Source organism: Ascaphus truei, chromosome 3 (genome assembly GCF_040206685.1).
Source record: "Ascaphus truei isolate aAscTru1 chromosome 3, aAscTru1.hap1, whole genome shotgun sequence".
NCBI classification, from domain to species: domain Eukaryota; kingdom Metazoa; phylum Chordata; class Amphibia; order Anura; family Ascaphidae; genus Ascaphus; species Ascaphus truei.
Window position 1 is genome coordinate 338,334,004 of NC_134485.1, and position 17,346 is coordinate 338,351,349.

General features: G+C 41.9%; 1 protein-coding gene across 3 annotated transcripts in view; it reads left to right on the forward strand.

The window, feature by feature from the left end:
• SLC4A8 (solute carrier family 4 member 8) overlaps positions 1–17,346 on the forward strand; it is a 423,930-nt gene that overhangs the window by 245,816 nt on the left and 160,768 nt on the right. Inside the window, exons 1-3 of one of the 3 annotated variants that reach the window (XM_075591639.1) lie at positions 206–303; positions 1,344–1,613; positions 9,401–9,482. Coding sequence is in view for 1 of the 3 variants with exons in the window: in XM_075591636.1 (XP_075447751.1) it covers positions 9,401–9,482 (82 nt within the window). In the remaining 2 variants the exon portion in view is untranslated. Of the gene's footprint in view, positions 1–200; positions 304–1,343; positions 1,614–9,400; positions 9,483–17,346 lie in introns of those variants that run through there. The other 2 variants (XM_075591637.1, XM_075591636.1) reach the window with 2 other exon arrangements.

Sequence of the window (17,346 nt, forward strand, 5' to 3'; positions counted from 1 at the left end):
TAATCACCAAAGTTGTGTTTTGTAGTGGAAGAGGCAGAGCATGTTGTGAAAGGAAGATAAAGGAGGGAGTCAAAGACAGAATAGTTGGCATGGGTTAGATTTGTGCATGTTTATTACAGAGATAAGGTAAGAAAAAAAACAGAGTTAAAGAAAAAATAATAATAATTTGTAGAGACAGATGTGCTACAGAGTGCAAATTCATCCAGATGCGTTCTACATATTGTAGAAAGCATATATGTGTGGAGCCCTGTGTTGGGTTACAGGAGGAGCATACCGATCTAGTGAGGAGGCAAGAACAGAACTGTGAGTAATTACAAGGCTGCCTGGGTTAGATGAGAGTGGTAGTGAAGAAAGTTTCGTTTTTAAAAGGGATTGCAAAGACCAATGGGTGATGCAATATAGGTTGCAAGGAGTGGCTTGAGGCAGAGTGTGAGGAATGTGCTAAATTATATGAGGTGATGGTTAGACTGGGAAAGTAGAGAGAGAGAGAAATTAGACAAAGAACTGTTTTTTCTAAATAGACAAGGTCAAAGGAGTGGCTGTACTTATACGTGATGAAAACTGTTCATTGGTGGAGACCAAAAAAGGAGGTGAGAGAGGAGGCAATATGCCCAGAAGAGAGGGGTCATTAATGTGGGGGCTTAAATCTTCCCAGAGGAGAGTGGGTGAGTCAGAAGAGAAGAGGAAGGTAGATAATCAGGATTAAAAGTCAGTAAGGAAAATGGAATGGGAGGATGTAGAGTTAGGTGGCCTATAGACGACGGCTATACACAGAGAGAACTGAAACTTGTAATGGGAAGAAGAATTCTCACTCCTCTACCATTTCCCACGAGGCTAGGCGTGAGGGAAAAAGAGAGTTTGCCATAGGATAGAGCTGCCTCCTGAGAGTGTGTGAGAGGCAATTTTCCATTAAGCTTCTCACCTATCTGAACAAACTCCACACCCTACCACACATAGCACTTCTCATCTGAGATCTGACTACAAAAGGATGTGTACAAGAGGGGACCCACTAATGTGTACAAGAGGATGCTCATGGTCCCAAGGTTCAACAAATAATCTGGTCGCTCCTCCTTCTGTTACTGTGCACCTCATGACTTGAACAACCTACGAGAGACTCTCAAATCCGCCTCCAGTTTAAGTTCTTTTAAGACCAGCTGTCATATTTTAATCTTGTCTGTAACTGTTACATATGCACATAACATTTATTATCTATAACGGTCCATGAAATGTCTCTAAATATAATGTATGACCTCTGTTCAGTTAATGTAACCATGTATTGTCATCATAACTCTGTGCCCAGGATATACTTGGAAACGAGAGGTAACTTTTTATTATTTCACTAGGTGAGGGAAAGAAGAGAGGGGGATACAGACTCAAAAGCTTTCGCACCCCTACAGTAGATGAAGCTGTGGTAGCATACAGACTACAGAGAATTCCACCTCTTTTCCAACTCCGGTTAACACTGCCTTCCCCAAGCTAAGTTTAGACTTATAAGAACATAGCTAATTAGCACTTTACAAACTGGACAAATAATTGGGAAAGAATTACTGGGGCAATCCATCGTAGGACCAAAGTGAATTAATTCCTGTGACACATTTAGGGCTTTCATCTGGGTAATTTATGTCTTTTGTACCAAAATCTGACACAAGTTTTCTTAATGTATTTTTTTAAGTTAGACTTGGAAGGAGTTTGATTTCTTCTGGCTACTACCCTTTGTGTGAAGTCACTGTGTGATCAGCAAGTCTCCCCTCTCCCTGCCGAACTCCTAACCTTATTGGTTTTCTAATGAGGACAGGGTGGGATAAGGCTAGAGAAAACACATGAGTGACAAGCACTTCGCCATTCAGAGCCCCTTAAGGAATTCAAGTGACCGACTACTGTATGTGGGTTTGCAGACTAATGTTCCACATACGTTCCAACCACCTAGATTTTTCAGCTTGCGTGATGAAAAAAGTTAAATAGATGGCTAAGGAATCTAGATAGAACATCTGTATAACTACTTTAAACTGTGAATACTTCCCCTTGCACTGCTTCCCCAGACTGGATTTATAGGAAACAAAATGTACCACTGCATTTTGCACCCTTTGCAATAATCTAATGTCCCTCATGGGTAAACCCCCCAGAAAGACATGTTTTACTCTTGGCTAATATAAAACTGTTATCTCTAAAAGAAGATAATGGTCACAAGGAATTCCCAGATTCTTAATCCAAATGCTCCAATGTGATTGATTGAAGCCTGAATAAAACATACAATATATCTCTAGTGAAGATTATTGGGAGGTTATTTAAGAAAGTCTGATGGTGGTAAATCGGGCACTACTGCACAACAACTCCCATCTAGGTCAGTGTGCGTTTCTATCCCAATCTGCACTATTGCACTGTAATGATTGACCCCTTAAACTGGTAAATGAGGGTCAGTTAAACTTCACCTAAAGGAAATACAGCAGATCTACTGTAGGAGCCCCATAGGTTATTCTCCAAAATAGATTAAAAAAACCCTTTGCCAAAGAATAACAAGTAATGGTTAAAAAGCTAGCGCTTGTATTTATCATGCGGGGGCATTGCAATCCTGCTTCAGGTTTTCTGTAGGCCACCCTGCAGATACTATTGCGTATAAGAGAAATGCCAAAGATTTAAATGAATCAAAGGTTACATATTATACAGTATATACAGTACGTGCAACAATTTGCTTTAAACCAACTATGACACTTTTTATTTTTTTGCTTCAGTAGAGAATATATTTGATTGTGTGAGCACTGAAATGTAATCAATATTTTGAAGATCTGATTTGAGAAACTGACAGTTATTTAGTATGCCGTGAAGCCACTTCCCTGTGCTGGAAAAGAATTAAAGTATTCTTTTTCATATGGGAATTTTTTTTCCCAGCAGAGGGAATAGGACTTGACAGCATACAGGCATACCCCGCTTTAAGTACACTCACTTTAAGTACACTCGCGAGTAAGTACATATCGCCCAATAGGCAAACGGCAGCTCACGCATGCGCCAGTCATCACGTCCTGAACAGCAATACTGGCTCCCTACCTGTACCGAAGCTGTGCGCAAGCGGGGAGATTATAGAGCCTGTTACACATGCGTTATTTACATCAGTTATGCACGTATATAATGATTACAGTACAGTACATGCATCAATAAGTGGGAAAAGGTAGTGCTTCACTTTAAGTACGTTTTCGCTTTACATACATGCTCCGGTCCCATTGCGTACGTTAATGCGGGGTATGCCTGTATTGAATCTTGACCCACGTATAAATGCTCTGAAAGGCTTGTTTTGATGCACTGCACAATTTCCTACATTAATCTGCATCATACAGTATGAAAGAAGCCTGTTAATCAAGTTTCTTACATCTAGTGGAGACGGTTAACCAAACTCAACTCAAGAACAAATGGTGAAAGTTACACGATTTGCTACAGTCTGTTATATGTGCCCCATGTAACTACCCCTAACAATTCATACGAACAGTTTTCAAGTCACAAACTGCTAAATATAGTGAAATATTCATACTAAGAGGTGCAATGAGAAAATTACGCTTTTTGGGGGGAGAATCATTACATGTGAAGACATAGCAGCCATATCCTTGAGTGCTAGTTAACACACTGCCCCAGATCCACAGAGCGTGTGTATTGACGTAACAAGGCGTTAACCTCAGTTAACGCCTTAAGTGCTAACTGGTAACTTGAAAGCTCCCTAACGCAGTGTTAAATTATTTTTTGGGCTGTAACTGGCCTTGCATTAAGAATAACAGACGTTAGTGGTAAGGATATGCAGAAGAGGTATTCCCTCTAACACCTATCCACACAGCTCTGTTCTCATTAATGCAGGAATGTAATAATGCATTTGTTAAGTATGACCTAAAGGTCACGTTATCTCCCTCCAGACCCTGAAATATGGAGGGAGAGGGAGAAACACCTGAGATACTGGGGATATATGGAAATATGGATTTGCAAAGTATATTTAATTGACTCCTGTTAGCATATATACCGGGTATCTCAGGTGTGCTCCTTTGTGTGCACAGGTCTCTCTTGCACATATCAGAACCCACAACCTCTGCTATTCAGGGCAGAAGATCTAGCAGTGAACTGAACCAGCTACTGGATAGCTCCACTGCTGCAGCATACTTTTGAGCTTTTCCTGATCACACAGTTTGCTATTTGTGGACACTCCCACTGACTTCCTTTATAAGCAGAACTGTCTGACTATTCTGTGGTTTCCGTCAGCCCTGACCCCTGCCTGTTGAAACCTTTATCCTGCCTGCCACATGCCCTGACCTGCACTGCATTTGCCTGTCGCACTTGCATGACAACTACCTATCGCCAACTCTGTGACACAGTCCAGTTCCGCCTGCTCCAGCAATTGGGATCTGCTCCCTATCAGTGAACCCATTATCATTGGTGCCTTACAGTCTCCCTGGTCTAGAGGGAGCTAACTGAACGCGAGTCATAGTATTTGCAGCTACTGTAACACGAGAGCAGTGCTAACTTAACATGCCGTTAAGCCTATGTTAATGAGATCAGAAGTGGCTGTTATTTTAGCACGTAATAAGGTTTGTAGATTTGCGTTTACCTCAGGGAACATAGAGGGTAACATCCGTTACTGATTTTGGTAACAGTATGTTATGAGCCCTGAGTTAACAGAGCATTGTGGATCTGGCTCTATTCATGAACCTAGTGAACATTTTGCTGCTATATATGAAGTCTGATTATCCCAGCATGTTTTCCACTTGTTCAGGCATAATCATGGCTGAGTACTTGAGATTTAAAAACATTACATTAAGGCATAAGCTTCCGGAATCAGCTTTACTGTGCTTGTTATGGAATTATTATACCATTGTCTGTATTGTATTCATCCATTAGTGACATATTGTTTTTAATCTCCACATACTGTATAAAGGTGGTTTAAAAGAAATCCACATATTTTATTTCTGATTCCATTCTCAAGTGCCAGTTGAAAAAGATTTGAAGGGCTGGATGACATCATTCAACAAATGCAAATTGAAGGATGTTGTATGAGTTGAAAGCGTTTGAAACAAAAGTACAATGTATATTTAAAAATAACTTGTTGCCTGACTGCTTTTGGCAGTCATAGTGCACAGTGGGACATTGGTAATCATTATATAATCCTTCACAAGAGTTATTGTAGATGGGCAAATTATCAGATTTTAGTGAAATGGACATAATAATTACACAGAAGCTAGGAGACATTTAAGAGTGGCTACAAAGACTGTCAGTAAGCATTAACAAATACAATAGAACATTGTTAGGGTCTTTGTGTTGCGGAAGCTATGGGAAGAGGGCACAGGAAGATCCCTAATAAAGGCGCACTGCAGACCTTTATAAAATAATATGGTCAGAGGTGAAAAAATGTATATTTAAAATATTTTATTAATAAATATGAAATGTAATTAAAACCATGTGTATAGTCTATTACTGGTAAACGTCTATTAGCTGATGTCACTCAGTGTCAATATTCATAACATCAATGTTCATTTGACGCAAAAGATGCCAAAGATAGGCTCTAGATGTAAACACGTAGTATATATATATAGATGTTATATCAACCGTAATCATAAAGCTGGTTCGTATAGTCAGTAACAGATATAGTGAGGATCTGTTACTGAAACACGGTGAGTGAAACTTACTGAGGGAAATAATGCCCTCTTGGATACAAAAGGGCAAGTCAGCCGCCTGTTTGCTAAAGGATGGTCATTTATCAAACAGTCACAGAAAATACAGGTTGCCAGTGCATTGAACACACACCAGCCACTTTCAAACGATCCTAAAAGAGGTTCGTGTGAGTCAATCAAACACCAAAATGGAGATACTGCACGGTGAGCTCATTTGCACCCATGTGGATGTATAATTGATAAATCAGCAGGGTAATATCGTTTGCCTTTAATGGGGCTTGTCAGTCTCCTATCCTACTGTTAAACTGAGAGGTGATCAACGCGGTAGAGTATTCACTGCGCATGCTCCGAAGTTACTGAAGATATAGTAATAATCAGTGGCTTTCTCACAGTGAATGGAGCCTACTGGAGTGATTTGTTACCCTCCTGAAAATGAACAGGTAAGTCTGATGTCAGTTATAGACGTAGCGGGTTATCAAATGATTACATGCACATATATCATAATGGTATATCATGTATATTGAGGTATATTTTATACGCGATCTTAAAGTAGGATCGTGAAACTGGATGTGCCTTTAAAGTGAAAGCACTGTGTAGTGGATATATTTTTTTTCCCCTATGCGTGCTCTACGGTGCAAATGCATAAAGTAAAACTGTTGTTTTTTAGGATAGCACAGTGGATGCACGCTACTCGATAGATGTGCCTTTAAAGTGAAAGCACTGTGTAGTAGATATAGTTTTCTATGCGTGCTCTACGGTGGAGATGCATAGAGTAAAACTGTTGTATTTTAGGATAGCACAGTGGATGCACACTACTCGATAGTGTTGTATCCTGTGGCCTTAGCAAAGCATAGACCCCTAAGGTCTTAGCCGATATTTATTGTTAAAATCTATTAGCTTAACTAGTTCACTCACTTCATGAGATAGTCTCAGACCGTTGTTGAGGCTTTTCACTTCTCTGCACTAACATCTGGTTCTCGTATTTGGATATCTTAGATATCTTTGTGGCATCACTGTATCTGGTAAAGGCAGCAGCTATGCTTTACTATGGCCACAGGATACCTCACTATCGAGTAGCGTGCATCCACTGTGCTATCCTAAAAAACAACAGTTTTACTCTATGCATCTCCACCGTAGAGCACGCATAGAAAACTATATCTACTACACAGTGCTTTCACTTTAAAGGCACATCTATCGAGTAGCGTGCATCCACTGTGCTATCCTAAAAAACAACAGTTTTACTTTATGCATTTCCACCGTAGAGCACGCATAGGGGGAAAAAACATATCCACTACACAGTGCTTTCACTTTAAAGGCACATCCAGTTTCACGATCCTACTTTAAGATCGCGTATAAGATATACCTCAATATACATGATATACCATTATGATATATGTGCATGTAATCATTTGATAACCCGCTACGTCTATAACTGACATCAGACTTACCTGTTCATTTTCAGGAGGGTAACAAATCACTCCAGTAGGCTCCATTCACTGTGAGAAAGCCACTGATTATTACTATATCTTCAGTAACTTCGGAGCATGCGCAGTGAATACTCTACCGCGTTGATCACCTATCAGTTTAACAGTAGGATAGGAGACTGACAAGCCCCATTAAAGGCAAACGATATTACCCTGCTGATTTATCAATTATACATCCACATGGGTGCAAATGAGCTCACCGTGCAGTATCTCCATTTTGGTGTTTGATTGACTCACACGAACCTCTTTTAGGATCGTTTGAAAGTGGCTGGTGTGTATTCAATGCACTGGCAACCTGTATTTTCTGTGACTGTTTGATAAATGACCATCCTTTAGCAAACAGGCGGCTGACTTGCCCTTTTGTATCCAAGAGGGCATTATTTCCCTCAGTAAGTTTCACTCACCGTGTTTCAGTAACAGATCCTCACTATATCTGTTACTGACTATACGAACCAGCTTTATGATTACGGTTGATATAACATCTATATATATACTACGTGTTTACATCTAGAGCCTATCTTTGGCATCTTTAGCCTCAACTGAACATTGATGTTATGTATATTGACACTGAGTGACATCAGCTAATAGACGTTTACCAGTAATAGACTATACACATGGTTTTAATTACTTTTCATATTTATTAATAAAATATTTTAAATATACATTTTTTCACCTCTGACCATATTATTTTATAAAGGTCTGCAGTGCGCCTATATTAGGGATCTTCCTGTGCCCTCTTTGGTACACCTCTATGCTCATATTGCCACACTCCCTAGGCAGCACACGTCTACATCAAGGGGTCAGAGCGAGGTTTCTCTCTATAGTATTTTGGAAGCTATGTGAAGCTTAAATAACTCAATGGTTCATCCACTACAGTACAGTATATTGGTCCTGCAGGTCTTTGGTAGAATCTGTGGGGTCATGGGGAAGGTGAATCACCCTACTGTACGTCTATTCCTAATTTTACTAACATTGTCATGAGAGCAAATTTAGGGATTTTTGTCGTGTACCTCTTTCTGTAAACTATCTATAAATGTACCTTGCTCACATTTTACCCTGTCTGCGATTTTGTTTACACCAGTTAGCAATTAACTAGTTTAAGGAAGACATAATGGGATGTATGAAGTTTTGCATCTACAGTGTGTTACACCATTTTGTCCTCTGCTTAGCATCAAAACTATCTGTCAGGTCTCATGTTGTGTTATCTTCCCTAGTTATCAATCTAGGACAGGTGAAGGGAACTTGCATTTGATACAAACAGGAGCAGAAAGCAGAGCACAGTGCCAAAACAAGCTTCTCCTTAAACTTAACACCTACCTGTACATTACAGTAACACATTTGTAAACTTACTAGAACCAACAAAAGCATAATTTTTTTTTAATTCATGAAAACAGCAAATATCAAATTTCTTGCAACATTTTTTCATGATTTAAAAAAAAAAAAAAAAACTAGGCGACCCTACCGATCTTCTTTGCACAAATGTGACCATGTATGCTTTTTTGGGTGAACTTTGCAACCTTGGCAAAAAAAAGGGTAAAAAAAAAAACTTGTGCAAACAGTTTGCACCTTCTTATAGTTGAGAATATGTAAATCTCGTATCACACTTTGTCAGGATTGGTAAATAAATGCAATGTTTCAACCCCTGTCTCGCGGTCTTCCTCAGGCTTTGTTGACCAGGCGCCCCGATTTTTAGGCATCTGTCCCGACTTTTTTGGGGTCACTGTCCAGGTTTTCTATTGGCGCCTGCCGATCGCACAGGCGCATAAGCAACCGGAAAGCGCCCATCACGCATAGGAGACCGGCAAGCACTCATTACGCATGCGCATCAGCGACTGGCATAAGCGACCAGCAAGCGACCAGCAAGCGCTGATCACGCATGCAGAGTTGGTGCTTACGCATGCGTGACATTTGTCCCGGTTAGTGCCAGGACAAATATGGTCACCCAACCTCAGCCCTGAGGAAGCCTCTTAGAGAGGTGTTGAAATGTTGCATTTATTATGTAATACATTAATTTTGTTATATACTATATTTGAAGTGCTGTAGCATTTTTTTTTTACCTATCCTTATATGCTAATTTAGGGATCTGGACAGTCCCTTAGCAGTACCAGCTCCAACTGACAAACTGCACTTTTTGGATTCTTGCTTAAAAAAATGTTCTTGAACTCACTATTTTTGTAACCCCTTCAGCACCACCCTTACTTACCTCACAGTTACCTGTTTGTAAAACAAATTCATACTAGAAACAAGTGAGTAAAAATGTGTTGTCTTCTTTTACAGAGATCTGACGAAGAAGCAGTTGTAGACCAGGGTGGAACTAGTTCAGTACTTAATATCCACTATGAAAAAGAAGAGCTTGAAGGTAAGAATATGGATATAAAGAAATCTGTCAGCAGATAAATTCTCCTTGATGTCTCGTAAAGTATTGTTCTCAAAGAAATTCTCTGTAGGAAACGGCAAATCAAACAGCAGGCTAATGCATACAGAAGCAAACCGGCAAACTATTCCTAGATTTGGGATGATAAAGGAATTGGTTATCCGTGTGTCCTAGTCATTTTGTTGTAGTGGTTAACAAAAGGCTACACTAATATATAAGATGCATTTCTGCTATGAGAAATTATTATTTACTGCAGGAACAAGACAGGTGGTATTTATACATTTAAGAAGCCTGTCAAATCTCACAACTGTCGACACTTGTATTCATTCGATGTATCAGTCATCCATTCTTTGCATAATGTCCTCATATAACAAGTCTCTCTCATTCTGGACCGTCACAAATTAAACTATGTACTTGCACTGAACACCAGCATCTCTACTATGTGTTGAAACAGTATTACTTCAATCTAATACCCGGGGCCCTCCTGTAGTAAGGGTCTGATGAGTCCAAATTAGACAAATTATTATAGTATTTAGAAAATTCCTTGGCAATTTGGATAGGATTATGAGTGACCTCCCCGTTACCTTGTCTTATCGCTGAGACTTGTGTTTTAGATGTGACACCTCTTAACTTACTTGCATGTTGTTTGTCTGCTTTATTACCTTTATCATAATGGGTCTTACTAGTCCATATTAAAGCTCTCCCAGTGTCTTCCATTCTTAGTTGATGTAATTCCTCTCTAGTCTGACAAAGAAGCTTATAAATCTTCTTGCATGGGAGTGATTTATGTTCCTGTTCTAATTCAATTATTTTTGCCCTAAGTTTTCTTTGATTACTTTTTTTAGCTCTTTTCCTATATGAAGCCAATGAGATAAATTGACCTATAATGGCAGCTTTATGGGCCTCCCATAGAGTGGTCAGGCTTTTGAATGACCCTTTATTTAATCTAAAATAATCTACCAATCCATTCCCTGTCTGCTCCTTGTCCCCTGCCTGGTTCAAAAGCTACTCATTTAGATGCCAGTGAAAAACCTTGGCCTAATAAAGGGAGGTTTCAAGACCATTTCGACTGGAGCATGGTCCGACCATGTTATAGGGCCTATGCTCGTCTGAGCAACCCGATCCAAAATATTTACAAAGACAAATAAATAATCCATTCTTGTATAAATATTGTGAGGGGGAGAGTAAAATGTGTAATCTCTTTGTTTTTTATTTTTCATACGCCAAACGTCCTTGAGTGTAAATTCTTTAATTAGTTTCCTGAAGTATTTACATTTGTTAAATACTTTGTTCTCTATCTTATGTTTCGGTGACGAGGACCTGTCCAATTCGGGGTTCAGGGTCATATTAAAATCTGCTACAAATATTATGTCACCTGGGGGGAGGGGGGGTGGGCACTCCCCAATATCTTCTAAGACTGATTTTAAAAATTCAGTTTGTTGATCGTTTGGAGCATGGATATTAACTAAAGTTAATCTAACCCCTGACAAGAGGCCCCATACCAATATCAATCTGCCCTCTTTATCCCTTTTAACGTCTTCCAATTGAAATTGGACGTCATATTTTAACAAGATGGCTGCTCCTCTTTTAATCTTGGAATAGGATGAATAATATGCTAATGAGTAAGTACCTCAAAGTGTCAGGAGGATTCTGGCTGTTAAAATGTGTTTAATGAAGGAATAAAATATCCTGCATCTTCTTAAATTCTCTCAGAGCTAGTCTCCTTTTATTATTAAAATGTAGTTCCTTTACATTTAAAGAGACTATTTGTATAGGTAGTTGAGTAGTCAAGGAACACTGGTTAAAACAAGCTCTCTGCTTATCTTGATGTATAGGAGTGTGGGTGCGTCAATGTCGTTACCTGATCCTGATGACTTACTGCGATCCATTTTAAAGGAGGGAAGATGCGTCCTCCTGGATGGTCTGTGGTGGTACTGGGGGGGGAACAACTTGGGGGTGAAGAAAAAAATGAGGGGAAACAAAGCAGAAGCACACACTAACAATATAGAAGGAATGGACCTGCTGTCCATTCCAGAACTTTAAGACTAATGGTCCGAAACTGGATCAAGATCAAAGGTTAATGAAAACCCAGATGGGGGGGGGGGGGCACAAGCCTTGGGGACCTCGGAACCTCCAAACTCCACAGTTGGACTCCTTTATATTCAAACCTCCAAAGCTTCTTAACTTCTAATTCTATCACTCTTATATAAAAAAATAATAATTATCCTCGAAACAATAATGCAATATTAACCTCCTACTCGAAATATTTTCAAATTTTTTGGGGGGAACATTAAAACCTATAGTTATAATAGTGGGGAAGTGGTATAGAACCATGAAATACATCACAGTCAATAGAGTCAGTCCACCTAAAAAGAATTTAAGCAAATTAACATTGCGACAGACCCAATGTCTCCTTCCTTTATAAAATCTTTATTCTCCTCGTGAGTCACACGGGACCACATAGCGCCAAGCAAAATATCCAAGACGTCGAGGAAAGAAGTTCGCCGCAGGCCATAAATTCTGGCCCGCCAACTTCATCGCTTCATCAATCAAATAACAACTGTGGAGAGAAAACCCTTCACACCATCAAAATGAGTGCAAGGACTCAGGCACATCCTGACGGTCACCTCTTCCGCCTTGTTGTGACACTTCCGACGCTGCTTCGGTTCTCGGGCAACGCTGTGATTTCGTGGTCTGCCACTCATGTAAACCAAGAGCTTTTAAAAAGTTCTGTGCCTCTTCCGGGTATCTTAGCGAAATTTGCCTCCCTTCTTTATTTTGACAAGTCAGAATAGGAAAGCCCATCTGTAGCGGATCTCATTATCTCGTAGCACCATTGTGACTGGGCGGAGGTTTCTTCGTCTTGCGATTGTAGATCTGGAAAGATCTTAGAAGATCTGAATCTTAAGAGTTCTCAAAGTCCAAATAATTTTGATTCCTGCAGACCCTTAAAATTTTCTCCTTCATAGTGTAATTTAACTATTACGTCCCTGGATTTCCGGGGGTCCGTGAATCTTGGATCCAAGTCACGGTTTGTGCTCTGTCCATATGTAGATCGCTTCTTACAAGAGACGGGGATATTTGAGTAAATAATTTTATCAAATAAGGTTGCAGGTTGTTTGGGTCAATTTCTTCCGGCATATTCCTTAACCTGAGATTCTGCCTTCATTCCCGGTTTTCCAGATCGTCCACGTTATCTTTCAAGTTTCTGATTTCATTGTTAAGTCTGAACAGCTCATCTTCCATTGAACCCTGGCTCTGCAAGGACTTTTTGAGTTTAGTCTCCAGCTGCGTTGTCCGTTCTGTCCGGGTGGAAATATCTGACCTGAACTCCGCAACAGCTTTATCCAGGGCCTCTTGGAAAACCCTCTGCATCTCCTTAAACAGTTTCTTATGGGCATTTTGGGAGATTTGGGTGTTCTCTTCCATGTCTTCTTCCTGGACAGGCTGATTAAGGTTTTCCTCTTGTTGCTGAGGAATTTCAAGCTGCTCGTGTTGTTGTCGGTGCGCGTGAATGCGTGGGCGTCATCTTGATTTCCGGCTGGAGGAGATCCCGTTTTCACAAAGAAACAGGACGCCGGGGGAGGCTGAAGCTTCTTGTCCTTCTTTAAAGGCATTACTGGCGATTCAGCCGGCCGGGGGAAGTATTTAAAAGGTTTTTAGCAGGCTTTGGAGGGCTCAAATGTCCATGGTTAGATCGGAGTCCACAGAGCTGATGCAGAGTACTCCCATGCCCGTCGACACTGCATGCAGTTGTCCATTTTGACTTAATTCTTGATGTTCTTTTTGCTTCTTTTTCCTGAGAAAGTTGTCACATATAGTTTTAATGTAAGATTAGATTTGCAGTTTATTGTAACTTTATTTAGACTATCCTGAAAACACAGGTGTTGTGCACGAGTGTCAAGACCACATTCTATGGGACATATTTTTAGGTATAGCCAGGACCTGTATTAGTTAAGTTATACTGCACAAAAGATGTGACTTTGCTCCATTTTTTTCCAGCCCTCTTAGACATATAAAGTAGACCTTTCAACAATCAGTACACCATTCTTTGCTATTTGCATTATTGTTTTAAAAAGTTGCTAAGGCAACACAGTTTGAGACTATGCTAATGAAATTGTTCATAATAAATAATGCATGGCTTCCCACTGCAACTTCTACTTTTAGACACTGCAGCCCCATGGCGCCAACAGCTTACGAGCCAGCTAGTGGGTTTTCTCATGTCTGTTTATTAGGTCTGTTTACTTTACTTCGGGATAGGAGAAAGTAGTTATCTGATGTTCGTTCTGACGCATCAAGATTCCTAAGTAATATGATCAAAATGAATTGGAAACTTATGATTGTTTGTAGTACAGTCCATTCATTTTACTAATATTTTTTTGTTAAATTGATGTACTATATTCATATTTGTATAGCATAGCCTCCCGGCCGCTACTTCTGTTCCCTGGGCCTTTCCAGTGTAAGTCCTGTTAGGTGCAGGCAGTGGAGGGGTTCATTCCTTCTTTCAAGGCCTTGTGTGCTATTGCAGACTTGGATTGTGTCATCAGTATCCAAGGGCAGGCCTTAGAAGCTACCAGAGAGTGTCAGCCTGGGGGAAGGGTACTGATTGGTTCATCTATAGTGAGTGATAACCAATCAGTATTCAACCTGCTCTGTTAAGGGGCAGGGTTACAGTCATCCACCTCAGGTTATAAATAGGGGCACTCTCCTAAATTAAGCCGTGTCTCATTCTCTCTGCTCCCTCTGTGGAGTGAGGAACAACATCAGCCCTCCACCTCATAAGGAGATGGAGGAGGGGAACACCAGACCTGATCTGGGCCTAATGCCTGAATCAGTGCACTGTATTCCAGGGAGCTGGGAAAGAACTGTAATGGCTCTGTAATGATCTGCATGCAATAAAACCCAGAAAAGACAAAGGAGTGGGTTTACTGTCTGCTGCTGTGAGAGGAGAGTTGTCAGTATGGGCCATCCATACTGTCTGGAGGCGCTGCACAGAGGAATATCAAGGTAACCTGTACCCCTGTCCTGGTTCTCCCCACACCATCACAGAGCACTCAGCCCTCCTGTTTACCAACCGGTACAGCCCAACACCCTGAAGTAGTAGCTAGAAGAGCATACCCACCCTAATCTCACTTAGGGGGGGAGGTTACAAGTGCTACATTTGGAGGCTCTGCTGAGATAGTGAACTGCTCCCAGGACAGGTTTTTGCAGCAGCAGGATTATGGACTTTATTGTGTGCCACAGAGACTGTTCCTTGCTTCCCTCATTAAAGAAATATGTTGGGTCATCGTGCCAGGGAGTGTGGACACCCACATATCGTTGAACTGCTAATCTGTGGGGCGACTCCTTGAGGCACCACCAAGGATTGTGGACACCCATATACAATCCTACAAATATGATTTGGGGCGACTACCTGAGGCTTCACCAGGGAGGAGTGGGTACCCTGCATATCAGTATTCCCAGAAGAAAATATGGAGCCGGTTCCTGAGGCGACACCAGGGAGCTGGCAGCCCATTACCTAGCACTACAGTTGGGGTGACTACCTGAGGCTTCACCAGGGAGGAGTGGGTACCCTCCTGTAACCCTCAACAAATATAAGCAGAAAAGGGGACAGGGCTTCTGAGGTGTCACCAGAGACCCCTGTGTACTGAAGCAATAATGGACTATTGCAGTAATCAGTGAGGCGTTCCCTGAGGCTCTACCAGGGTGCGTGATACTCAAAGAAAAAAAATGTGTTCTACTGTGTGTGGCTCCTGCAGAAACCAAAAATAGTTGAACATGTACTTTCCAGCTCACAAGATGGTGGTTTTCCCTGAAAGGAGAACCGCATGGTTGCTGGACTTTTGCTCTCAAAATGGCCGTTCCAGAGAACTGGGAGCCGCATGGACTCTAACTACCCCAAAATGGTGGTTCCCGACAACACCAGGGAAGCTGCATGCTGTTCTGCAAAAGTTGCATCAAGTTGCAAGCTTTTGCTGTGTTCCAGTTTGCAAGAAACAGCGCGAACTGCCAAACCCCCTCCCCCTTCCTTGCTCATGATTGGACTATACTATCCACCAGGGGGAGGAGCTGGGTGTGCCATGACGGAGCACACAGGATGTGAGGAGCCAGATACGATTGCACTTCAACCACACCAGTTGTGCATGCAAGCTGCCTCCATTGCTCCAAGATGCAAATTATTCCTGATGATATGGACAATGTTTACCGCTTGCCTGGCGGAATAGCGGTGGTCACTAATGAAGATGGGACATACCAGATGCTGGGGGTATGTGCTATATGTGGCGTCACAGGAGGACAACTGCAGGCATCAGCGCAGTGTGCTCAATGCCAAGTGCCCTATTTTCAGAACTACTCCCCACGACTACCCTCTGGTGATGTCCTACCTGCCAGTGACGGAGAACCACCAGGAGGAAATGCTGCTCCTTTTTCCAGTCCTCCGTCCTCTAATGCTGCTCCGGTAAGCTGCTCCGGTAAGCTGCCCCGAGAGGGAGGCTCCTGTGGAGGTGATTGCCATCGGTGAGTCTGATGAGAAAGCCGCTGACACCCCCGAGGTATCTGCCGATCCCTCCCGCGTACCTGATGTCCTGCCAAAGTTCTCTGCTGTCCCGCTTGGAGTGATGTCAGAGCCGCTCAACCCCCTGTCCGAGATCCACGCTAACAGTGCCGGTGCTACAACCTCCGAGGTACCGGTCGGGGGCCGCCCACGATCCCGAGTCGGCTGCGGAGTTGCGGTTTCCTGAGATCATCGCGGGCGAGGCTCGGGAGATTCCCTTCGTTGACCCGCACTGGGACCCCGTGCAGAGGGCGGCAGAGCTGAAAGAACTGCGCCGCCAAGAGATGCGCGAGGCCCGCGCACGAGCTGTCACTTTTGTAAAGGCACGCTGGGGCTGCTGGGAGAATTCCCTCTGGGAGTGCCGGCCGGCACTACTCCAGATACCAGTACCGTCGTGCCAGTTGCTGCTCCACCACTGGGAGAAGAGAAGACCGCAAAGCCTGCTCTGCCTGTCACACCATTGGTAGGGGTATCACCACTGTGGGAGGAGGGTGAGCGCAAGGCTGCAGAACAAACTGAGATACAGAGGTTGATAAAAGTATGGAATGTGGGGCATAATATGCGCCAGACTATAATAGCATCTCTGCATCTGGGAATAAACGGTGCTATTCCATCATTGTACCTGCCGGTCAGGGCAATATGGTGATGAAACCTGATCCAGCCCACTACTATTAAGGTAGCCCTACTTATGTTGTAGAAATGGTATTGTCACATTGTAATGGAATCATGTGTGTGCAAATGTTATTGCAATATGTATGCAAATGTTTAATGCATGCACTTTTATCACCTTGATAAAGGGCATGTAGCCTGAAACGCATATGTGTGGGCTCTGTGCCCTTGTCTGTCTTTTTGATTCATTAAAAATCTGCATTTTTTCTACCATGGGAACGCTATCTCTGTAATTTGTTTACACTCTGAATGTAGAGCTCTGCTTTTCTCTTTGTTTTTCCCGATATATACAGTTGAACAGGTTTAGAATGAACTGAACTCTCCTTGCTCCCAGTACTCTGAAGCCCTCTTCTACCTCATCATTGTCCAGTCTGCCCTAGGAACAACAACCCTTCTGGATGAATGTGGTCATGGATTTCGTAGCAACATCTTTGCTTGCACATTAATAGATATGGCATCTCCATGTTCAAAGGATGAATCACATGGAATCAACATTCGTGATATTCTCTCTCTCTCAATATTTTTATGAATAGTGCTTGTTGTGTGTGAGATAATTCATCTATAATTATGTTTGATAGTTTTCAGTTCATTTTACTACACTTAAAGCACAGGATTCAGTGAGAAGGT